Source organism: Rissa tridactyla, chromosome 1 (genome assembly GCF_028500815.1).
Source record: "Rissa tridactyla isolate bRisTri1 chromosome 1, bRisTri1.patW.cur.20221130, whole genome shotgun sequence".
In the NCBI taxonomy this organism is placed as follows: Eukaryota; Metazoa; Chordata; class Aves; order Charadriiformes; family Laridae; genus Rissa; species Rissa tridactyla.
The window spans coordinates 152,718,350-152,744,089 of record NC_071466.1 but is presented as its reverse complement, the minus strand read 5'-3'; the positions used below and the strand labels follow the sequence as shown (position 1 = coordinate 152,744,089).

At 49.8% G+C, this 25,740-nt stretch overlaps 1 protein-coding gene across 3 annotated transcripts in view; it reads right to left on the bottom strand.

Moving 5' to 3' along the window:
• Nucleotides 1-23,331, bottom strand: part of LOC128914848 (sodium- and chloride-dependent betaine transporter-like) — a 65,858-nt gene extending 42,527 nt beyond the window's left edge. For all 3 annotated transcript variants that reach the window (XR_008468450.1, XM_054214494.1, XM_054214509.1), the window contains exons 1-7: nt 23,210-23,331; nt 13,724-13,920; nt 9,657-9,791; nt 8,373-8,513; nt 6,713-6,800; nt 4,944-5,076; nt 1,911-2,045 (exon numbers count right to left, since the gene is read on the bottom strand). Coding sequence is in view for 2 of the 3 variants with exons in the window: in XM_054214494.1 (XP_054070469.1) it covers nt 1,911-2,045; nt 4,944-5,076; nt 6,713-6,800; nt 8,373-8,513; nt 9,657-9,791; nt 13,724-13,916 (825 nt within the window). In the remaining variant the exon portion in view is untranslated. The remainder of the gene's footprint in view (nt 1-1,910; nt 2,046-4,943; nt 5,077-6,712; nt 6,801-8,372; nt 8,514-9,656; nt 9,792-13,723; nt 13,921-23,209) is intronic.
• Nucleotides 23,332-25,740: the final 2,409 nt, after the last annotated feature.

The following is a 25,740-nucleotide window of genomic DNA, read 5'->3' as shown; positions in this document are numbered from 1 at the left end:
AGACGGCGTCCCTGATAACATGGCTCTGGCTGACGTTGGTACTGCAGGTGTCTGTGGTCCATAAGTGGCTCAGGGTTCACAGAGCCACTGGTGAGATGTCCCAAGAGAGGGCCAGTGAATCCTTTGCATGATCAATGTACTCCCCTGCTCCCAAATCTGGTTCCCCACATCTCTGAGGCCACGGTGCAGCATGAAAGGAGGATGAGCGATATCAGGCTGGTGGGGTGTGGTGGACCCAGGTTCCCCTTTGCTCTAGCATTGCACGGGAAAAGCTGAGTGGGCTTGTTCACCGCTGCTCCAGCCCTCACCCCCATGGAGGAGTCCCTTGTTTGCTCAGCGTGTTGGGGGCTGACCTGCAGCACCAGAGTGGTGCCCTCCCGGGGAAAGCCCTGAGCTGCGAGTTAGCAGCAGGAAAACAGCCCACCTTTCTGTTTGCCTGTGCGATCCCTCTCATCCTCCTGTTCCGCGAAGCAGCCAGGCAGCTGCAGTTTGGCAGCCTTCAAAAAATCCCAGCCCAGGCATCGCTGCTTAAATTCACGTGGATGTCTCATAGATAGGCACGTCCATGGGAGCCCTTCAGGCATGGGCACACATCCCGCTTTACCCCAAAGCCCCATATTCTGCCTAAACTCAGTAGCAGGATCTCTCGCTCCTGCTACGCTGGGTTGCAGCAGCCTGGAAAGACCATGTCAGCTTTATAGTTAGGCTGTGAAAGATAGGGAAGTTTCCAGTGAATAAGCTCTGACCATGAATAACACACACTCAGCCCAGTCACCCCCCTGTTATTTATTTTGATATTAAAATGCCATTTACGTTCAGCTGGCTCTTTGCGTTCAGCGCACCACAGATTTTGTATTGACAACACATAATTGCATCTGAAAGCCATTTGGGGGAAGACAGTGTGTTTGGCAGCTGGTTTGGGAGCAGTTGGGGCTTTGGCCATCTGGGAAGATGCAGGAGGTAAACTGAGACTGTGGGTTAAGCATATTGCTTGGCTGCCTCCACAAAAAAAAAGGTTCAGCGGTGGAACAATTAGCAGCAGCGTCGCTTAAATGCTCTTCTGGGGGGCGGTCCATTAGCACCTCCCTGGGATGAGGGAGGCAGCCTGCACAGCATTGCTGAGCCCACGTGAGGAAGGGAAGCAACCTGCTGTTAGAGAAAGGTGCCGGAGCAGACACCCCCGGGGGAATCGTCTGGAGGGGGATGGTCCTGCTGTCTGCCCTGTGCAGACCCCAAAGGGTGCTGCCCACCTCCTGCCAACTTGGGCAACCTTGCAGGTCCTGGGTTTGGCTGCTCCCCCTGCCCTAATCTGGACTTGCCCTCCCTGGGGACACAGCATCCTCCCTGGGGACACAGCATCCTCCCTGCCAGGGGCTGTTACCATGAGCTCCAGCTCATGGTCCCTTCAGCCAGACGCTGACCCAGTGAGTGGGACCAGCCCCTGGGACGGGTGAAGTGAACCTGCTGCACAGGTTACCTGCTTCCATTCAACCTCTGCAAGCACAGGGGCCCTGCACTCCCTGGGAGGGCCCCGTTGGAGCCAAAGTAAGTGCTAACCGGGCCAGAAAAAAATGAAAAGTGGTAGATCATTTCCCCCCGCCCTTCCTTAATTTTTTGCATTTAAGACCCGGTAAAACCATCTGTTACATGCTGAATATTTCATATACTCTTCTGCTTTTGCTGAGCCCATGAGTGGGAATGACCTAATACGCCCATATGCTGCAGATGCACGAGCAAACAGGCTGTGCTGTGCAGGGGCACTAGACCCCTCTCAGCCCTTTTAAGGAGGTCTAAATGGTCCACCAGTCTACTTTCAGAGAAGACAGCTAGATCCTCAGCTAGCAGCAGATCCCAAGGGCCAGGGCGCTGGAAACCTTCCCGTGGAGAGCACTTGCCTGACCCTCGCTCACCTGTGGGTCTGCCAGCCTGGAAATGTCCGGCTTCAGGTAGAAGATGATCCCCTCGGCAGCACCCGGCAGCGTGACCCCTCGCACCAGCAGGATGATAAGCATCATGTAGGGGAAGGTGGCAGTGAAGTAAACAACCTGCAGACACAGGGAGACAAGGAGAGGGTCAGTGGGGAGGGGGGGGCACAGGCATCGTCTCATCTCATCTCACCTGCAGGCCCCCACCCCAGCAAACATCCCTGGACTCTGCTCTTAGCTATAGCTGCTACTGCTAGCGTAGACGAGGGGTGGTAAAGAAATTAATCAGGGTTACATCTCACCGCTGATTCAGTTAATCTACATTTTGTTCCTCACCCAAGACCCTGCCACTGGTTGCTCTGCTTTATTTTCTCTTTGCAGACACTGTAATTTCCCTGCTCTCCAGCTGTTCTCTTCATCTTTCTAGCGCTGCAGAAGAAACCCAGATCTCTTCCTGTCGCTGAGTTTTAATGAGGAGTTATTAAAATGGTCCTGCTCCCAGCAAGAGTTTTCCAAATTAAATAGGAACTTTTGCTGCCCAATTTGAGGCTCCTCTGAGGGGTCTCGTTTCCAGGGGTGTTCATGCAGTGCTCTCATCCCTTCAATGCCTCTGAGCTCACAGGTGAAAAATGGGGGCACCTCAAAGCCTTTAGAGAAAATATAGAACATTATTTTTGTAAAACCTTCTTTTCGCTTCTTCTCGTGTGCGATGTAAATAAATATTATCGTAGAATTAATCATCTCTAATCCATTGCCTAATGTAACATATATTTTTTTCTGTTTGCAAAATATCCGTGAGCAAGTTGCAACTTCCTAACATTTATTCATTATTAAAATTCATCCAAGTAATGCGAAGGCTTGTTTACTCTATGGATTCATAGTGAGGGGCCTAAAATGACGTTTTTTCTGCTTAGTGATAATTGGTTGAGTAAGTCACAGTACGTGGCACTTCTGCTGTTCCCCAATTGAATGAGAATGCAAGCACTTTTGGCACAAGGACTAAAATCTACCTTCAGAAATCACTTCTGGGGAATATTTATACACATCAGTTGAATGCATAAGGAAAGGAAACGTGGAAATAGTACAAGAGTGGGCAAAATGAATAAAAGAAAAAGGCCTTTAAAGAAAATGAGTCTTCATGGAGTTACTTGAAATTATTTTCCGGAGGTTGCTATTGTTTCTTTAAGTTTGGACTCCTTAAATCACAGAAGCATAAACACAAGGGTCTGGCAGAGTTCTCCCATTAGAGCAGCCTTTCAGTCAAGCACAACATCCTGTTTACTCTGCAACTGTTGAACAAAATTATGCACCTAATCAGAATACCTGAGACCTCTCTACTGCTTATTCTAATACGTAGGCAGTGAGGAAAAAGGAGGAAGGCGTTGATTTTTTTTGACAGTGCCCCTGTAAAACTCAAAATGACTACCTGCAGAGAAGACAAGTGGCCTGTGGTGTGTCTCAGGACAGAAAAACCCACCCTGTATTGCTGCACCATGTTCATAACATCTGGCTGGTAAAAAGTAAGCCCTGTACCCTAAAACTTGTGATGGAAAAGTCTTCTGTGGCCCCAGGAAAACCATTCCAGCTACTAAGTACACTTACTCTTTCTTCTCACGTTCGTGCCTGACTTTGACAAACCCAATTGGCCCAACCAGCTTGACTGAACTTCTTTAACTTTCCCCTTGTGCAGGCAAGCTCTGCACACCAGGGCAGCACCAGGCAAAGGACAGACTCAGTGGAGAGGGCTGAGAGCTGAAGGGAACCCGGGATGACTTAATTACACTTCCATGCGGATCAAACAGCCTCTCAGACCCAATCTCCCAAGATCAGAATGATACCTCTTGTGAAGATGGCACTGCGATATTCAAAGCAGGGAGCATCAGAGATTTAAGATTTGAAATATGGAGCATCCCCCCTCCCCATAGATGTGCAGCCTGGTTCTCCCTCCTTGAGGAATGGTGGACAGCAGGTCAGCACCAGCAAGAGCCAGGGTCATCAGCAAAGACTGGGAGAAACCAAGCGAATAGACCAAACTATTGTTTTGCTCTGTTAAAATGAGTGCCCAGTGTGGTTTTAAGGTGGGAGATGGGATTTGACACTGGAACACCAGTGTCCAGTACTACAGGGAACATCTGCCAATACTAGGGATAGTGATTTGAAGGAAGAAGTCTGTTGCAGAAATTAGTTTCCCTCCCTTTGCCATTGGGACATCCCATGGATGCCCACAAGACCCAACCATTAATGACCCACCCATCTCATTGCAGCTCCAGGAAAGAAGGAGGTCCTGAACAAGCCAAGGCCGTAGCAGCATCCCTAACACCCACCCCAAGGCATCACACATTCATTCACTCCAGAAGGATAACCAGCCCACCTAATCTTCAGGACCAACATCAGGAGGGAACACTAGCTCCAGCCTCACCAGCAAAAGGCGGAAAGTGACCCGCTGAGCCAAAACCCACAGAGCCAGGAAGAGTACAAAGGAGAGCACAAAGAAGAGCACAAAGACACCTCTCCCACCCCAAGTATTTTTCAGGATAAAGACACAGGAGAGATTCATTATCTATTCACCGAGCTGGTTACAGGCAGCAGCTTGTCTGTTTTGCTCAAGTGTTTAATTATTGCCAGGGATAGGAAGTTTGCTACTGCAGAGGATCTTGTTAAAAAATACCAGCAAGCCACACCAGGGCAACACACTGGTGAGTGGATGATTCCCAAGGGCACTTGGTAAGTATCCATCAGCCACTGTGGGTATCTCCAAGGGAAAAGGTGACCCAAGATTACCCTCGGTTCCCAGGTCTTTCCCTGTTTTCTCCTCCCTGTTTGACCTACTCTTTTACTCTTCTTCTTATGGGTCAAACACAGCTGGTGTAAATCAGTATGGCCCACCAGGCTTTAGATTTGACTTTGGTGCTGTGTGTCTCCTGCCTCTACTTCATGAAGAGGGAAAAGAGATTGAGGAAGAAATGTAAGACGGGTACAAAGAGGCTTATGGACCAGGAGGACAATCTCCATTCCTACTTTGCCTGTGGACTTGACCCCTTTCCAGATGCAGAAGTAGCAGATGATCCACGCCAGCAGGAGACACAGAGCCAGCTCCCAGCGCACAGTGCCCAGTTTGTCAATACCATCCGTGAGCCCCAGGACTCGCTTCCTGCCGGTGTCCAGGGACAGGGAGAGAAGCATTAACACCCCAGACCCCAGTCATCTGTACAGACCTTTCCTGTATTACCCCATCCAAAGACTTAACAGACTATCCACAACACATCTGCCCAGGGCTCCCAGTCATGCGAATTACCCCAGCTCTGCCTAGACCTCCCCTCTCTGTTGTTCCTGATGCTGCTGCTCCACCATGTCCTGTTGCTGGCCCGAACCCTCCCAGTCTTCAAGCCCATGGCACCATGATGCCTGTCAGACCCACGCAACACAAAATTACCACCCACTCCCCATTGCTCCCCCACCCTGGCAGCTGCCCAGCAGACACTACTCAATCTGAAGCAGGCCACCAATGCCATCATCACCCCATGGCCACCGCTCTTCCTCTAGCCTCCCGATATACTATGGACACCCTATATATAAGCATAAATGGCCTTTATGATTCCCATGCCCTTCCTTCAGCCTCATTCCTTGAAGACTCACCATCATGAGGGTGGGCCACATGAGAGCTCAGCACCACGGCTCATGCAGTCCCCAGAAGCCTGATCCCACACTTAGAATTTCTCTGCACACCCTTTTCCAAACCATCCCCCTCATGGTCCCCTTGCCCTTGCAAGCTCTGCAGAAAGCCTGAACAATCGTTTCAGAGGGGTCACAGGTCTCGCTAAATAGTACGTGCAAAGAATAGGGCAGGAGAGGGGGTTCACCACTGGGCATTCTCTTTCTGCACCCATGGGTGCATATCATCTTCTAGGTGCCCTGTGGCAGCTGCAAGGGACAAATGACACTCAAGCCTCTCTCTCAAAGGCACCTAAGAAACATAAATGGAAAAAAAAAATTCTGCTGAAGCTGGGGAAAAAAAAAATTCTGTTGAAGCCAAGCCCCTGGCATCCCTCCTCTTTATGAGCCCTTCCTCAGCTGAGTGTGGAGAGGTAAGTGTGGCCCCAGCAACCATTTCAACCTCTCCAGGCTGCAGTGATGACACTCTCCAGGACACTCTCTTTCCTGCTGCTGAACCACTCCCTCAGAGGTGTTCTCTTGCCTCCAGACCCATGACCAAACCTCCTCGAGTCCTTCTCTGTCATCTCATGCATGTGCCTCAGATCCCTGTTCTCCAGGGAGGAGCCTGACCAGCCTGATGGACAACTTCTCTGAGGCACCAAGCAAGACGTGGTCAGAAGAAGGGAAGAGGCAGTTTTGTCCCTTTCTGTTTCACTGTAGAGGACTGTTCAGTCTGTCCTGGCCTCTCATGCTTGCCTGACAACAGGAGCCTGCAATACTCAATGCAAGCTCCTCGGCGGCTTACAGCAAGTCCTCATCTTCTTTTGGTGCCTCTTTCTGTGGCCACACTCACCCAGGCACCTTAGCGCCCAAAAGGGACCATGCCTCTGTGTGTGTGCACACCAGCACCCCTGGGCAGGCAGACTGTGAGCAGCCTTCAGGGTGTATCTAGTCCTCACGTCCCTGGGCTCTGTGCTGATTTCCTTCGCAGCCCAGGTGCTCCCCATGTTTGCATCTGACATGTGAGACCTCACTTGGTCCTACAGACACGCACGGCCCTCCACCCAGATACTCCTACAGCTGCAGCCTTTGGATGAGAGAGGAGCCTGAACAGAGGGAAAGTGATCTCATACTCCCAAAACTCAATCATGGGGGAGGTGGCGTTCGCAGGCACGGTCCTGTTGTCCAAGCTGGAGCTATTCAGAATGTCCACACAGAGATCTACCAAAAGAAAAGGAAGCTGATGAGCCAGAGAATTTCTCCAAGGCTCCTCCATGAAGGATGCGCCTTCCCCTCTGTACCCTAACCCTCACTCTGGCAGCACACAGACCCTTCACCCCATGCTATAGAGCATCTCATTAAACTCTAGCATCTCATTAAGCATCTCATTAAACTCTGGCTCTCCCCAGCTATGAATCCCAATCCAGCAGTAGCCAGAGGGCTTCAGGAAGGGGAGAGGGGAAGGAGAGGAGGCATTCCTGCCAAATGGAAACCAGATGCCTGCAAAATATACGTTATTGAGGGATAGCCACTGTAAGTAGCCAGGATAGAAAATCCCATTCTCCTCCCACACCACGCACCATTCCCTGTCCACACATGCACACATATGTTCACACACACCACAGATGCTTTCATTTTCCACTCTACCATCCCTAACCCTGTCACATAGCGTGAAATTACTAAAAACAGAGGAGATGCTGTGCATCCAAGAAATACACCTCGTCTTGCATTTGGCAAGCAGAAGACAATCCACTGGAAAACCGAGGAAGCCCAGCTCTGGCTGGGAAGCTTCTGCCTGTTAAGAGAACATCTGTGGCTTGCCTGAAAAACCAACCCATGCTGGGGAAGCTGAAGGAATCAGATCCACTCTTTAAAAGCCTGGTTACCTCTGCTGGGATGAAGGGGCAGAGGAAGCTGTGAGTGAATGGCCCATAGAGTGGAGAAATTTAACACATCACAGAAATGAACCATCTGACCCAAGAGGAAAAGGGAGGGAACTACACTGCTGCCAAAGCTCTTTCCAGCCTGGCTTTCCACTGAAAGCAAAACAACCGGTTCAACATGGTAAAAAAGGCCTGTCAAGGACATCAGATCCATGAGGATTATCTAACATCCACCCCACCTTCCCAGGCACAGCCCAAGTGCCTTGAATAAAACCAAAGCCAGGTCTTCTCTGCTGGGCACAGTTATGTGAACTGTGGGCATGAGGAGATGAGATCCCTGGCCAATGTAATGGTGTAAAGGCTTGTATGGATGCGATTGGACCAGAAAACTGTGCCTTTGGAGTTTTGTGTTACTGCTTCCTACACTGGGAGACCTGTACTGCCAAAATCTTACAGTGCAGGCTTAGCCTGATTTAGCCAAAAGCTGAATGCACAAAGGAAATTGTTTAGTATGTGGCAGCAACTGTCCCAGTGACTCTGAAGGAGTGGGGTAGAGTAAGATAAATTGTTGTGCCAGAGCTCCTGCCGCATGAGGAGGACTCTAGGTTGGCTTGAAAACTCTCCCAACCCACCTATCTCTCCCACTTGCCAAAAAATGCGGATTTTTCATTGAAAAAACATCTCCATGCCAAAATAGTTTTCCTGTCCCCTGCTGCTAGGCATCAGGTCATACCACTCACCCTATCTGACACTTGGCCTGTGGTGAATGAAGACAGTTGCCTTTGCAGGAGTCCCTAACCACATTGCAGCTCATGAGAGCTTTTTATCTGAATAAAAAATATTTTCTACAGACCCCAAATAATTCCTGCCAATTAGATAAGCATTGGAAGCTGACCAAGGGGAGGTGTACCTGAGTTCCAGGGGTTATTGCAGTTAGCCCATGGTAGCACTGTGGTGAAGGAGCTGAAGAGGTAGAAGAGTGCCCAAGACAGGATGACGATGTAGTAGATATTCAGATAGCACTCGATGACTTGTGAGGCATATCCAATTCCTGTGAAGGAAAGCAAAGGAAGTGAGGATGGGGCTCCCAACCAACTCCCAACGTCTGGCTCAATCACAAAGACATGGACCATGCCATGGTAAGAAGGGTGCAACACCAACAACATGGCTCACTAGAGAGTAGGGCAAGAGAAAACAAAAGGATTTTGAGAGTGTGCATGCAGACAGGAAACATTGTTGGTATCTCTAGATATGGTGGAACAGAGAGAAAACCTTTTGCTGGTGGGAAAACTTTTTTCTGACCACTACCATGCCACTCCATTACACTGCCTCTCCTGCAGGGAAGCCAGCTGTAGCCTTGAAGGAAATGCCACCGCTGTCCTCCTCCAGGCTGTGTGCCAGAGCCCAGGGGTCTCCAGTTCAGGAGGTCCCAGACTCCCCAGGGAGTTTCAAAAAGCATGGCACATCTGTACTTGAGCAAACTAACCAGGCCTTTAATCTGCCTGAGCACAAGTGTCTCTGTCTGCAAAGCTGGGGTAATAATAAGGTCTCCTTTGGATGGGAGAATTGTGGACATTAGATTCCTCAACATATTAAGGCCATTAAACAACTTTTCGCAGAGCCCCAGGAGTCCTGGTTCTTATACCTGTGCCTTAACCACAACCCAGCCTATTTCCAGGCTGTCAGACCAGTGCGTGGAGCGTGATTCCCCCCGTTTGCAGGACACCAGCCTGCAAACACTGCCACAGCAGCTCCGAGCACAGTGATGGGCAGGGGAAGCGCCATCAGCCAGCCAGCCTTCCTCATCCTCTTCCCTCTTCTGTATTTGTCCTGGATTATGTGCAAGTGTTCGTATATTGACACTTCCATCATCCTCCCCCTTCTTGCCGGCCATCGTGCTTCTTCTCTCTCCCCGACTCTGAGCGTCTCAAAGCAGAGCTGGTGGCTCAGCTGGCCCAGCACAGCCCCCAGCCAGCACCACATGCCCTCAGTCACCTACGGGGGGCGGGGGGAGGTCAGTGCACTGCCCCTGCACACACGGCAGTCACCAGGAGGGATAACAAGGCTGGGAGAGAGAGGAAGGGAGGGTGGGAGAATGAAGGAGAAAGACATAAACAGAATAACATTTCCAAAAAAGGCTCTGAGTCACTAATTGTTAGAAAGCGTTGCCAGCAATTCCTGTAATTTGACTCACCTTCAAAGATGGGACAGATCTTCCTCCAGGCAGTGACCCCTCCCTGGCTGGTGTACTGCCCCAGCGCCGTCTCCAGGAAGAACAGGGGGATCCCGCAGGTGAAGAGGAAGATGAGGTAAGGGATGAGGAAGGCTCCTGCAGAGAGGGGTGAGATGCTGCCTCAGGAACCTCTTTAAAACCCTACCCTCATCACCCCTTGCCAGGTACCTGGGGCCACAACTGGACTCAGCTAAACAAACACAAATATTTCTGCGAATTAACTGTGCAACCTCTGCTAAAAAAAAAAAAAAAAAAAAACAAAACTAAGGTCTCCAACACCATAATTTCTTGGAAAAAAATACAAGCGTGGTGTGTCTTGTGCTACTGCAGTACTTCTGAGTTTGGTCTTGGCCAAAACCTGGAGGTAAGGAGTAGCAGAGCTGCGGCAGGGGTGGTGGGGGGGAAGACAGGGCTGGAGAAGTTCTCCCTGCTTCGCTCTCCTGACTTTGTTCTAGCTCTCAGCAGGAGTCGAGCAAAGCGAAAGGAGTCCTTGTTTCACATAACCACATTTGTTCTGCCTTCCCCGGGAGTCACAGCAAAACTCCCACTTGCCCAGAGGATACAAACCTGGAGGCTGGTGACATTTCTTGGTAAGTAATAAATTTCCCGGGACATAAATTTGCTTGAGACATATTTCACGTAAAATTTGAAAAGCAATTTGCAACAAAAGAATGGATATAGGGGAAGGGTAAAGCAGTTTGCACCAAAAGAATGGAAATAGGGGGAGGGCAACAGAGTATCTTTCCAGCATTTTCAAAAAGGAAAAGTTTAAATTCTCTCTTCAAATTAAATTTTTTTATTAAAATATAGATTAAAATAAATCAGCCTGAAATAGCTTTCAGATTAACAATTGATAAAATGGAAGAGGAAGGGGAGAGAGAGCAGGTTTTTTCCCAGAAACAATGACCAACAAAACCAATACATCAGAAAAGACAAGCAAAACAAAACAAAAAAAGGGTTATGCCCTGTTCAGCCGCCTGAACTTTTTTCCCCTTCTTTTCAGTTCTGCTGCCGAACCAAAACACCGAATACTTTTCTTGTTCTGCTCAAAACTGCTCCTGAGATCTCAGTTTCACTGATGACCTTCCTTCTATCATCTCACAGTCTTTCTCTCCACAATTACTGTAGGTTTTCACACTTTTGCTCCCTTCCAAACAGTCCAAGGTGACCGCCTTCCTCGCTGGAACAACTGTTGAGGTCTTGCCGTCCCATAGAGGTCATGAGCGTCTCCCACCGACAGTGCCTGGAGAGCATCTTCATCTGTTTGCAACCAAGATGAGGGCCCCTTTCTCAGCCCAGCCAGACATTGTCCCCCAGGCCCTCTCCTCCCCTGCCAGCACAGGCACTAGCACTGAAATTCCTTCCCATGACAATTAGCAACTAGGAACAATTCCCCTTGTTTTTAAGCCAACAACATTACAATAAAAAGCAACATCCAGATCTCCCCTAAACACAGCTGTGCCGTAGCTGCAGGGGAGCCAGGGCTAGAGGGAGGGAGGCTGGTTCACAGCCCAGGTCCAGGTTTGCAGAGCAAGGAATGGGAACAGCATATGCTAAACTAGAGGCAGCTGCTGCTTTTGGTGCCGCAAGACATCTATCTGCATGCCAAATCTGCAAGACGGCTTTATTATCCTGCACGCAGATGAGCCTTTCAGCAGGTCCCAGACCCTCTCCTCTGATATCGTTTGTCCCAGAGGTTGAGCCATTTTGGTCTCTGAGTAACGAGGGATTTTTTACACCTCTATTGTCTTGCGTTTCTAAACTTTCCCAGAGCAGTTATGAGTTGAAACTCCAGTTGTGATCTCCTCCCAGTTTGCTGCTCCACTGGAGGACACTCAGCCCGGAGAAGGGCCCCCAAAACCAGACCTTCTTTCCTGACAAGTCAACAAGTTTAGGATGCTGAGCAATTAGATCAGATTTGAAAGTGCAACCATAGATAAGTTTACGCTCAGTTGCTTTACAGTAAGTTAGCATAGCATTTTTATGACATCTGTCTTTACAGCTTTATAACCATCTCACTACATCTGGAAGTGGAGAAAGGTGATAAGACAGCAGTCTCCAGTTTGGGTTGGAGTGTATGTGTGGGAATTTGTAAGTGGAAAATGTCTATTTTGCAATTTCAAGGACTTCTCCAGTGGTAACAATATCGTTGAGTGTCATGGGAAAGACAGTGCCTTGTCCCGTACGAGTTTGTTGGCCGTCTGGTTCCCTAGAGCACTAGAGAGAGGTGTGCCTTCTACAGTAGTAGAATACTTTCTGCAATGACAGTGTGTGAGCTGTGAGGAAAGGACTCTCCCAGCCTAATCTTTCCCAAGCCTAGCCTTGTTGGCTTCTGAATCTCAAGCTTAGATGTTCCAGAGTAGTTTAATTTAAATAAAAATAATAAAAAAAAAAGTTATTCAATAGATATCTAAAATGAACAAAAGTAGCCTTTTCACTTACACTAATTAGCATACAAATTGCAAGGACTACTGAACCGGATACGATAGGCATAAACTATGCAAAGATATCATCTGAGCTCAGGAAGGAATTTTCCATGCCAAAACCACAACTTCTTTCTCAAACTGTCACTGCAGAATGGGCTGTTCAATCAGATGCACCACCAGTGTTTACTAACCCATGCCAGTCTGACCTGCTTTTGGTGCCTCCAGTGCCTATCATCAAAACCTCAGAGAAGGAGACTGGAGGATCTGCTAAAAGCCATCCCAAGTTCAAGAAAAACTTCCGTTTTCTTTAACCATCCTCTTATACAACACCCATTTTGTTCAGAGGAGACATTGTATTGACTCCTGCTTGATTTGGATAAACTCCAACAACAGCACAGGGGACAGGAATTTGGTAGTCCTGGGATGACAAACAGCTGAATCACTCATCCTTTGGTGACAGCTCACAGCACCTTGGGAAAGAAAGGCCTTTTGTGGCATGGTCTGCAGAGAAAGGAATTTTAAAGTGGGGGGAATATGCAAGTTCCAAACTGTTATTTCAAGGTGTCTCTAGAGAACAAGGGAAAAAGAGAAGTTATTGCTGTATTTGACACGTAATTTATTATTCCTCCTTTTCTTTTATAAAGTTAGATTTTGATTCACCAAGAAAAAGTTAGTGATGCTCAATTATTCCCTTCCTCTTTCCCAGTTTCATTTTATTGTTATGAAAATGTTTAATATTTAACCATTTAATGATCTTGTTGCAGTGCTATTGGAAAAGGAGTCATGCAAGAAACAAAGGGCAAAAGGAACGAATTCTTCCTGGGGATGGATTTTCCTTACAGTGGAGTGAACACTGGGAGAACTGTTCCTGAGGAAGAAGTAGCAATGTCCTTACTGTCCTCTGAGAAAAATCTTTCACGTGCATGTTCTCAAAGATGGCCCTTCCGTCTTATGTTTATCTATATGACAAGCCAAAGTGCTTCAGCATCAGGTATCTGATACCCTCCCTCATCTCTGGAACTGATCGAGTTCTGCTGATACAATAAAATAGTGTGTTTCTCTAATAACGACAGGGCAGTCAGCTCTGTGAGAGGAGCTGGTGGGAGATCAAGTGCCCTGGAGAAGGAAGCAGGCTCCCAGGCACAAGGAAGAGAGTTCCAGGCCTTGGTAGTGATACCAGCACCATCAAAGCCTTTCCTCCTCTGTAACAAGGACCTGAGAGAGCTGCGGGTGACACAGAGGGTGGGAAAAGGGAATTACGTAGGAGGAGGTTGTTGCTGGCTTTTTTGACCACTCTCACTTTTCTGATGGTTTTGGAGGACCACCTGTCTCTTGAGGTGCCCAAGAGCCTTGAAGAGTTACTAAAGTTCTATTCAGCATCCAAACTCAGGAAAGCTGCTTTGAGAAACAGTACCCGCTGGGGAACTGGATTCACTCCTCAGTGCTGTTCCTCTTGGTTTTGTCAGGAGCTAACTTGCTGGAGGAGAGGGCAAGGGAGTGCATGTAGGGGCACATGAGGCATAGGAGAAATGGGCCCAGGCAAGCGTGTATCTCTTGTTGTGCCTACAGACCTAGGACAACTCATGCATGCCATGAACTTACCACCACCGTTCTTGTAGCAGAGGTATGGGAACCTCCACACATTACCCAGACCGATGATCTCCCCGGCCACAGACAGCACAAACTCCATTTTGCTACTCCACTGGCCTCTCTCTTTCATTTCCTCCTTTTTTATCTCTTCAGGAACTGCGATGGCCCCATTGGGCTCTCCTTCCTTAGCCGCAGCTCTTGTCATGGCTCTGTGGGGCAGAGGAAAAAGAAAGCATAGGGAGCTGCTGTGGAACATATTGGTGGGAAGAGGAGGAAGGGGTCCGGTCACCACAACGGATGTGGTCCTAGTATCGCCATGAGGTTCTGCTCATCCTTTGGAAAATGGCTAATTTAGTGTCAGGATGAAGCATTTTCCCCAAGTTATGTCTGTGGTACAGAAGGTCTATTCTGAAGGGACAGAGAAAAGGTGACTGGTCAGCTGAGAAGGACCCACCTGCATCATCCCTTTACTGGGCTCACCCCTGAATTCACCCTTCTCCTCCACAGCACCCTTCCTCATTCTTCCCAGACCACCAGCCTTACTGTACCTCCATCTGCCCTTCTGCACGCTGACTAAATGCTCTGCATCTCCACCCCTGCTGGAAGCTTGGCTGGGACTTTGGAAATGGCAGTTCAGAGGAAGAGAAAAGGAGCTGGAGCTGAAGCAGCGTACAGGGTCAGGAGTTTCCCTTCCCCATGTGCTTTATACAGCAAATGTCTCCTTCCAGAGCGGTTTCAGAGAGCCGGATAGAAATGTCGCGGACTAAATCTGAACAAGAATGGGCAACCTACCATCTTATTTCAAGGCATTGTCAGGAGTGCTGTTTTTGACCCCCTGGACACCACGTTACACTACCATACAGCCTCCCACCTCAGCAAAACACATATGCGTTTATTTGACCGAGACTCCCTTCAGTAGCAAACCAGGCACAAATAACAAACCTCCCCCTCCATGCCCAACCCTGCAAAGAATACAGAGCGAGGAAACAACGCCCCTGAGATGAAAAAAAGGACCTCATACTTGTGAGGTGTTTCAGGTCTGGGCAAGATTACTAAGATTAGGCAAGCTCAACTATTTCAGTGAGAAGGTTAGTAGGAAAAAGCCCAGCTACGGAAACACAGAGTGAAGTCACCGTTGGAGGAGGCACCTTGAGTGCAGCTGGACCCGTGGGGTGGTACAAGGAAGACATTCTCTGGTCTATACTACATCCTGAATTACGTTTAGCATCATCTTAATTAAGCAAAGTTAGTGGCTGTTTGTTACAAGATACAATTTTCTATCGTACACGAAGTCCTTTAATTGGTTAGTTAATTTAAACTTAGCCAAAATTCACACAGACCAGATTGACTCTCCTTGTTGACAACATTTTCATATTGTTTGCAGGCATTCGATTATGAGAAGAAACTAAAGTGTGAAGGAAGAAAGCTCCCTTTGACTTAGCTATAAACATTCTCCTCAAAGGCTTGGTCTAATGAATTACCTAAGGTAGGGATGCACAGGTGAGTCCAGACAGAAAGCACAGACCTAACACGAGCAGGGTAGCTGATGAACTGTGCCAGGGAAACCCTAACTGTAGCTACATCTTGCTGGTGGCATTACTGAGCAGAAGCTGGCCTTTGAAGGAGTGATTGGCACCAGCAAGGACACAGATTTCCATGTTGGGCTTAGGAAACTACACTGGAAACAAGCTTTTGCAAAGCAGCAGCATCTCTGCTATAGGCTGCCATTCCCACCAGCTGCGAGTGCTAAGAAATCAGGTTTTTGTCCCTTCACATTAACTTACAGATTTGTTTTGTTGGTGATTTGATAGGGCTTTTTTTGTACCCTATCTATCACTACCTCCGCCTCCTAAGGGGACATCCCTATCTCCAGGGAGCAGCAGGGACAGGAATCTGCATCGCCCACACTACTTAACTCTCCTTCTGCCCCCAGATCTGCTCTAGACCACATCAGCTTGCTCTCTCCCAGGCAAAGTCCAAGCACGGCTCTGGAGGTAGCTCAGTCCAGGGACCCCCCCCCCAGTCAGCACAATGAGCAAGACCTCACCACGCTTGATGCCCTCTACTTTATAGGACCACCAAATCTATCCATCAACCTTTTGCACCAGGATGGCGCATCAGGACTGGGATGGCAAACTATTCCCTCCCTCCTTGTGCCTAGTCTCTCTCCAGTCATTTCCCTCTGGGCTAGCATCAGGGCATGAGCCATCTCATGGGGACAAGGGACTACCAGGGCGTGTGAGCTTACTGGGAATAAGCGCAAGTGTGGTCCTAACATCAAACTGGCCCAGTAGCCTAGAAACACCATGGCAGTTGTTTTGGCGTAGCTTTCAGTGAGGCAAGGGGGAAGCAGGAGCAGGAGCTGGTTGGCCATTCTTGTGCTTGCTCCACACAAGACAGCATCATTACCACCGTGTCTCATTTGTTTCTGTAAGTTGCCCAGTGCAAACAAAATTATTTCCTAAATGGTAACCCTCTGGATATATCAGGCCCTGGGGCAAAGACAGATGCTTGCATATGAAAGGAAAACTTTTATTGAATGCTCACAGCAAAGCAAGCAGTTTTTGGCACAAGGCATGTTTCCTCCCTCTGTCATTCAAGTAAAGAAAGGAAACCAGATCTCACAGTATAATACACCAATTGCTCTCTAAATGCCGAGGGCAAAAACAGTCTTTGTTCCCCCATCTGCCTTCGTGCTGGAGGGATCATCCTATTCCCTTTGAAATCAGCAGCAGATTTCCACTGACTCTGAATGCAGAGGGCTGAATCCTATGCAAGGCATTAACGCTGCCTTTAGTAAGAGGGGCTGCAGCAAGAACAGGGGAGCATAAACCATGGAGGAGGGCAGTCAAGGGTCAGCAAAGACCATCTGCTGGGCTATATAGCTGCCTCTTTAAAAACATTGCAGAAAGATTCTGGTCCCCTATTAAATTTGAGAAGGTTTTAGAGTTATTTCCAAGCAGGGCTTACAGATGGGCAGAATCGATGTGGGCACAACCAGTTTCACTGCCAAAAGCAGATGCACCGGGGCACTAAGAAATCAACCTCCCTCTTTTCCCCAGCCCTTGCCCTTTACAGTCCATATGCCGGAAAGCGCCTATTTACTGGTATGGCTTGTGCTGTCCCAAACCGACCATATACTACAGCACATGTGGATCTACCCTTGAGTGTGCTGCTGAATCACTCCTCTAACAGGCTTATACAAACCTCAAGCCCCACATTTAAAGAAGGTGGTGCAACCCAGAAATCAAGGCACACACCCTAAATGCTGGCTGACGCAGAGTTAGCAGCTCTGCAGCTCACCAGCAGCTCACCAGCACAGAGGTCTTCCCAGTCCCAGCTTTGCCCCCGTCACTTAGCTCGCCTGCTGGGTTGGATGGGGAGGCGGAAACATGAGGTCTTCCCGCCAGTCTTTTCTCAGCTTCTGAAACCCAGGCAAGGCTCCTTTCCCCACTGCCTGCCTGCAGCAAGGCCTGCCAGCTGGCTAATCTGTTCATTCAGATGCTGCAGCACAGCCTCCTCATCTTTGAGAGGAGCAGAGCTCCACGCGCTGTCAAATGTGAGCGAAAAAATAACACATACTTAATGAAACGTGTTTGATCTGCCACAGTCCTTGGCACATTCCAATTTGCTGCAGTCCAGGGCACATTATCAAGTACAATGACGCTTAAGTCTGGGCTTATTGAGGATGTCATGAGAAGCTGACAGGAGAGGTCTTAGCTAATTCTTTGCTTTTGTTCTTTTAATGCAAGGTGGATCCAAGAGCCAGACGATTTCTACTAATATTTATGTTTTAACTGGTTTTGTGTTAGACCAGGTTCACACGGTGGCAGGAGAAGATCGCAATGAGGGAGTCACCTCCTCCCACCTAACCCCAGCAAGGGAACGCCCCGAATGCCAGCCCGCAGCCTCAACCCTGTCACCAGCCTCCAGCCCAGGGATACCCAGACCTGTCCTCTGACTCCAGAACAGGCCAACAGGAAGGACAGAAGCTGGGATGCTGCAATGGGGAACAGGAATGGGACAAATACAAACCAGCAGGGAAGATGAAGTGATTGTGACTTCGTTTTCCTACTTTAAAAAGGGGGAAAGCACCCCACTTCTGCAATCAAACTTTTTCAACTGGGAACAGGTGGTACATTAAACTGGTGCCCAAAGTCTTGGCTCTTCATGCCATGAACTTCAGCTTCTCCCTTCCCAGGCAAAGTGATGCACAGTGCTACACACCCCTACTACTTCCCTCCTCTGCTTTGCCTGCTGTTTCTAGGAGAAAGCCTATTCACACACCTCCTGGCTCTTTTCCTGAACATCTTATCCTACTGTGCCCCTGCCCTATTTGTTCTGAGGCCAGATGGGGACTCAAATTTAACTTCTAGTTTCCAGCTAGGAACAATTTGAGTCTCCCACAGCAGCCATAGCCACCCACTGTGTTACATCCTCCCCGATGGGCAGACATTCTCTTCTCCCTTCAGACACCTCTCTCCTCAATACACGAGTTTGGAGAAAAGACACTGCCCCTTGCTGCGTGCCTTCACTTTTTCTGCTGTTCTTTCACCACAGTTTGGAGAAAATAATCCTCTGACTCCTTCGTTCTCAGCCTCTTTTTTAACTCTGCCAAAAAGTTTTTCCCCTTGTTAAGATGCCACCTGACACAGTCCACAATCTACTCCCTTCTTCTGAACCCACTCAGCCACCACCACCACCACCTCCTCGGCTCCCTCAGACCTCACCAGTCTCTTCTGGAGGTGCCCTGCTGTATTTTCAGCCCTCAAATCTTTGAGGAGGTGCCTTTTTCCAGGGCTGAAGTACCCTTTACAGACAGGACCCCCAGCCTGTTGTCTTCCCTCAGGAAAGAGCGGGCTTCCCCTGTGCCCAGTGCAACAGGCAGCTCTGTATGAAATCTCTGGCGTGGTACTGGGCTTGGTGCATGGAGGCAGTCACATTTTCCCCCATGAGATTTATTGCTGAGAAAATAAGAATACACGTGGATTCCCCCAGGCACTGAAAAGAGAGCAGGCAGCCATAAACACAGACCACACCAAAAAGTTCCCTTCTTCAATATTTGAATGAGGTAGCCCAATCTCCCCTTGGTCATGAATTTTGGGCTGTGTTTGTTCCACACCTACCACTGTGCGATCCTTCAAGTATGGCCACAAAAGGCAAGGAAAGCCAAAGACACCTCTGAAGTGCTATGGACAGTCACCAGATGTGCAGGAGAATAGCATTTGTTGGCTTTATTTGGGAACAAGCTGGCACTAAAGGGGTAAGGCAGGAAAAAGGGAATGACGATGGCCTTTGAAAGCAAAACGCAGTGGTACCCTCAACCTCTCCTAGGACAAAAAGGGCTTATTCAGGGCTGCTCAGGTGAGACAAGGAAGAAGAGGAAGAAAGAAGAGAAAGAAGCGGGGGAGGGGGGAGAAGAGAAAGAAGCCACCTGGGGTTTTGGCAGCAGAGGAAGAAGCCCTTAGAGATTCTTCTAAAGCTTTTCTTCCCACAGACCTGCTGCCTGTTCCCGACTGCCATCACACAGGAGCTCCTACTGCTATCACACAGGAGCTCCTACTGCTGGGAAGTTAACATCCTCCATTTGACCTCTTCTGCTGTTTTATCTTAAGGCAAATGAGAGGAGGGCTATCTCAAAAGCGAACAGAGATATCATCAAAAAGCAGACGATAATGCTTATAAAAGGAAGAACAGTTTTAATGCACCTTTGGACACTCGTAGGTGCTGCCTGAGCTGCAGAAGGCAGAATTGCAGGTGATGCTGCAGACAGCTGCGCTGCATTTACATTTCTTGGTTTCATTCTGAAACAAGCAGCAACCGAGCACGTAAACTGCAATTTAACATGGGGAGGGAGGAATCAGAAAGCAAGCAGGCTGGGCTGTGTTACAAAAGGAGGAGCAGGAGGACCCAGAAAATCCTCCGGTTGCACAAGATGAGCCAGCAGTTAGTCGGCAGCCGAAATCCTGCGTTGCATTTCGATGGCAGGAGGCGGGGGCGGTTGTGGGAGCAGAGAAAGAAAATCAAGGCTCAGTGAGGAACAGCAGCGCCAAGGTGCAGCCTAAAGAACAAACCCAGTTAGATTAGTGCGTGGGGGCTGCTACTGGAATAGGTCGTATCTGCAAGATGGACAAGAAAATATTAGCCGTAGAAGTAAGTGCTTTCCAGCCAATCTAAGAGCAGCTACGTGAGCAGGGATGGCTGCTTCAACCACGGCTGCTTCCCAACCCGAATGCTGCTGGGGAATGGCTCACTCCAGCTGCAAAAAGGAGAAAAGCAAGGAAAGATGTAGCAAGAGAAAAATTATCAACTCTGGGACCACAGTAGAAATTAAAATGCCTCTCATTTCAAGCTGTTGAAAGCTAGTTGGCTTTTTTACACCTTCTAATTAATTTCCAGGTTGTGTGGGCTGCAGGGCATTCTCAAAGCATCTGTTCAGCAAGGTTCATGGGGCACAAGAGATTGTGACAAGGATCAGATCCTGCTTACATTTTCTCCAACGTGAAATAAGAGCAACGCTTCCACAGTCAGTGAGTTCGCTGCTTATTGACACCAGCAAGAGTGAGATAAGAAGCAACTGTGAGTTTACTAATGACATGTACATCTGTGTTACAAGCTGCAAAGATTACTGAGCATTATCCTTCAGAGCACACACCCCCAGGTCAGGAGGGGACCAAATGGTTCCTGCTCTGTCCTCTGCTGCCGGGACAGGAGAGCCTCCCATATACCTAACGGTGGCCGGACGTTCCTGAGGGCCAGTGACAAATCCCTTGTTAAAAGCAGTATAGGCTGTTGTTCTCAGTGCCAGTTCAGTCTCTATCAGGGTCTGCAGCTCAGGGTCTGCGGCTCACAATCCCCGCTCTGGGCTACAGAGACACAGAGGTGGTTTCTTATTTCAGCCTAGAAAAAAATCAAGACTGACTTATGAAGTCTGTAAACGGGGTGTAAATATGATCAGAAATCTGACACTGCCTTTGCAGCAAACGAGATATGCTCCAGACCTTCACTTGTCCCATAGCCTGACTGTATCTGCTGCCACATAGCAAAGGCCCCGTAGCACACAACCACAGCAGGACCCATCTTTCTTACAGAGCATCACAGTGACAGGAGTGCTGCAGACACAGAGCCAGTCTGGTCCCAGCCCCGCTGGAGCCCCGACAGCCACCCATCTGGTGGCCAGAGGTGTCTGTGCGAAGTCCTGCAGCTGCATCAAGCTTGTTCAGAGTTCCCTGTGCACAGCCAAAGCATGGGGACAGCACAGCTCCCATCGCTGGCTGGAGGAGCCGAGCAGGTGAATGGCACGGGGGGGACGACAACCACGCTGCTCCAGTGCCCGCTCTGCAAACAGGCGCAGCAGGGTCACAGCAGGGCAGCGACCTCCGGTGCAGCCCAGAGGTACCCCCCAGGGACAGGACAGAGTCCATAGGAGGGGACATGGTGGCTGTCACCCCACCAGGGCAGCAAATTCACAGAGCGAGGCACGCTACTGGGTAGTCCTGGGCAGGTCAGGTGAAGGAAGGGACGCTGCCAGCCCCCAGCACCATGGCTCAGCTGCCTGCTGCTGATCCAGCCCATCCTGAGGCTGGAGGCTGAGGAGTAGGGAAGGGTGGGCAGCAAAGAAACTAGCTTTTGCAGGTGCATGCAGGGCCCCATGCATCCTAATCCCTGCAATGCCTAAAATCTGAACCTTGCAGTCACCTTCCTGGGGTTGCCGCTTTGGGGCGGTGGAGCAGAGGAGCCAGCGCCGCTGGGAGCCAATATCTCCAAAAGTCTCCAATTCAGAGGTGGGACAATGGCACAGGAGATTTGGCATCACACTGCTCTAGGCACTTCTAGCTAAACACCCCCAGGCAACACCCTGCTCAGCCTCCCAAAAGCACAGCCTGGGGACACCCGCTGTCGAAGTGACGAGTGATGGGGAGCATGAGGGAAGAGTACTCATCAAGCAAAACTCTTCCGAAAGGCAGGTGAGGCTATGGCATGAAATGTTACCTTACGTCTCCCAGCACAGAGGAGGAGGGGAGCCGTCAGATTACTTGTCAGAGCAGAGTGCCTGGGCATAGATGCGTGCGCAGCCATCACGGAGCAGCAGGGCCATGCCGCACGGGCTCCCTGCTGGAATCCTCTCCACAGCACCGAGCTCCCTCTCCAGCCCTGCGCAGGGACCCCAGCACCCCACGTCCCGCTCAGGCGCGGGCTCAGCATCTGCCTGGCTGACCCAAGGAGGCTCAGCCATCTCCGGCTGGTGCACAGGACAAGACACTGCATGGGAAATCCGGACAGGCAGAGACACGTGTGGACTATGACTCTGAAAGTGCTGTAACCCCTTCCTAGCTGTACCTGCCGCAATGCACACACAGTCCTGGGGACCTGGCATAACAGGGACAGCATCCTACCTGCACCCTCCAAGAGGAGAGGTATCTGCTCTCCAGCCTGGGGCACCAAAACCTTCCTATATCCCTGCCCGGGAGCACGGGCAGGTAGAAATACGGCATGGGGCTCGTTACCCTGCCCTCTGCAAGGACCACATCTGCACCCATGAATCCAGCAAAGGTGAGATGTTGCAGAGCTGCAAAGGTCAGGTCCAAGGTTCAGCCTCTCATATCAGCGGCTGTCAAAGAAGAAAAACTGGGGCAATGGCATTTCCAATGGCATTGGATGAAAGCCCTGATTAGCAGAGATTACTTTAAAAGCGCTGTTGATTTAAGGATACACATATCAGGTGTTATGAAACCCTCACGTGTTCTGCCTGAGTTTGCTCACAAATATGCCCACAGATCCCCAGGTTTTGGCACATGCACAAACTGTGCTGTCTCCCTGCCTCACCCCTACATGGGAGCAAATCTGATGAAGCCTCTGAGACAAGAAGAACAAGGAGCGCAGTCCCAGGCACATCTCTTAGAGCTGCAGCCCTCAAGTCAATGCGCCGGGGCCAGCACCTCTGCAGGGCAGCACAGGACGAGAGGGAGTCACTGTCTCGTGTTTGCAGGAGGTGAAAAGCCTACAGCCCACCTCACTCCTAGCACCTTTCCTCCTGTACCTATTATCACCTAGTCATCACTGCTCTCCATCCCCACCCCTGTCTGGCCCCCTCTCATCTCTCTTGATCTTTCTGCTGTCTGAGTCCTTTTATTTCTCTCTCTCTGCTGCCGCAGCCTTCAGTACCAATTAAACATCCTTCAGGCACCCCTTTGCTCCGCAGCTTCCCGGCAGCCCCCAGCAGCATCGCTGCCTGTCCTCTCCTATAGGAACCACTGAAAGAAAAACCTCTTCCCTGGCTTGATCCAAACTGATTATTCGCTCCCCATCCTCCAGCTCTCTCTTCCTTTGCTTAACGTTGGGAAGTTTTTCCCCTTGCAAATTTGCTGGCCCACCCCCCAGAGCACGGTAGGCAGCCGGCGCACAGCAGCTGGCTGTGGGAGGACCGTAGACTCCAACAATCCCAGCGTGACACGCACATCCAGCCAGATCTGCTCAATGAGCAAACGCCCAACTCACCTGAACCCACCGCAGGTCTCCCACAGGCAAGCCTGTCCCGTCCCGTCCCACCGGAGTCCAGACAGGTGATCCACTGAGTGCCAAAGAAATACAGCAGGAGTTAAGGCAAAGACTCCCCTCTCTCCTCCTCCTGTCCCTCCCCCTCCACCAGCTTTCCCCACCAAATTATCACCCAGCTCATGTGTGGGTGGTGGGATGGCAGGAAGGGAGGTGCGTTGGGGCGGGAGAACTTTCTCCCCAGCTCCCTTACAACATAAACCTCTCCAGACCTTGAACTGGGGCCCTGACAGGAAAACAAAAAAAGAAAGGGGCTATGGTCAGGCAGGGTAAAGGCCCAAAGTTTGCAAAGATCAACCACAGCAGTCAGTGGAGCAACTCCAGGTCCTCTTGACCTCGGCAGGAGAGAGCTCGCCCCTTGCAGACCCTGTGACATGACCCAGGCTGGCTGCTGCATGCCCCCACTGCTCTGGGGCTCCAGTACTTTAATGGGATAGTGGCATCCCTTAAAAATGTACCCCAAATGTGCAGAACAAATCACGTCCATCTCCAGGGACCGCTAAAGCACTAAACCTCCTTCAGTGGCCAAGCTCAAGGCTCACCAACACCATCAGGCAAATGGAGCAACAGGCAGAAAGGGGGTGGAACGTTTGTCCCGCACTCACAGAGACCCCTCTGTGCCTATGCCATACTCTGTGAGTGCAAACACAGCTCACAGGAGAGAGCTCTGGCAGCAGGGAGAGATACTGCCAGAGTCTATTTTTACAGTGTCTGTGTGCTCACTAGAAGTGAGCACTCCCTCTGTGCCTTTGCCTTGGCAGCTTTCTTTGCATCCACCTCAGCCCTGACGCACTTTTCCAGGGCTTCTCATGACCAACACCAGCAGCAGGCATTCCAGTTATACCATTTTTCTCGAGATAGTTCAGCTCATTTTTTTTTAATGTTATGTTTAATGCTATTGCTCTTTTGTCTTTTGCTTTGTCTGTGAATGTGCCTGCCAAATTCTTATTGACCTTTTCATGTACCCACAGCAGCAAAGTGGGATGGAAGCTAGGACACATCCAGCACATGCTCCAATCTGCTCGCCTGTGTCAGAGCTCATCAGATGAACATTCCTTGGCCCCCTCAGTAGGAAACCTGGGAGCTGACAAAAGCCCTCACATCCACAGAGTGGGGAAGCGATACGTTTATGTGCCTGCAGGCTCTATAGAGGTCGTTTGTAATGTGGTCTCAAAAAAGTCCTCCATGGGTGCCAGAAGTCAGTGAATCAGATGACAATAGAGCATGCCAGATTGCCTTGAGGACAAGAAACGCTAGAGCTGTGCGTGAAGGGAGTCACCCTTGTGCCTGGCGGGATCCTCAGGATAAACCACTGAAGCCAGCGCTGGAGGCAGTAGAAGGAAACATCTCCTTCTACTTTGTGGGTGTTTATTTACTACATCAGCTGACACTGGGGGCAGCCAGTCTGAGCCCACGCTGCTGGGCAGTGCAAAGACGGGGCAGAGGAGCTCTGGGTGAGCATTGGGGGGCACTCCCAGGGCTGGGGATCTCTGAGCCAACCCAGCCCCATCCCAGAGCTCCCAGTCGGGCAATGCGGACAAGAGGGCAGAGGGCTGGGGTGGCAGCCAGCGCAGGCAGCGCCTCTTCACAGGCAGCCAAAGACAACATACTCTGTCTCCAGGATTAAACTTTCCAGGTGTGCCATTTTTCAAAGCCCTGGCTTTTACCTGCCACTTGGGCTGGTTGAGCGGGTTGGTCCAATACCCAAAGAAATACAGGCTGATTCTTCCCTTGCCTGGCCTGGCATCAACATCAGAGGCACCAGGCTCCAACTTTTGCCTTTTAGTGGCTTTCTCTGAAGTCCCGAAAGATTGCAAGGTGAACGTCATGTGCTGGCTGCGCAACACAGGCACCGCACTGCCTCCGTCCCTATGGATGAAGGACGGTGCCGCTGCCTGTCCTGCCACAGAGGACTGGTGTGACCCAGCACAGCTGGGGAAAAGGTGCAATAGAGGTTATCCAGATATGAAAAGGGGATTGAGATAAGCCTAGGTAAGCAGAGCTGACCTAAAAACTTGATTTATCCACACTGAAGTGTTTCACAGGAACATCACGGTTTTTTGCAGAACTGTAGATGGGAAATGACCTGTGACATTAAGGTAAAACAAGAAGAAAGTCAACCTAAATGAAAACTTTATCCAGCAATGTGTGAAAATCATTCTCCAGCGGGAAAAAAAGCTGCTATTTCTGCTTTCCAGCCCAGAAGGTACCAGAAGTTACACTCAGGCTTCAGAGTTTCCCACCAGGCAATAATTCACTCTGGTTTTAAACCCAGGTACAGGCATGGGGCACGTTTATCCCACTGCGGCAGCCTCCACGTTAGGGATTGCAGTAGTGTGATGGCCCAGACTGAAAACCAGAAATCGCCTTCTGACCAGCTCAGCTGTGGGTGTACGAACTGTACTCAGCCCCATCCTGGGAGAGAGCAAGGGAAGGGGCCATGTACTTCCTGATCATTAATTGCCACCTTTGCT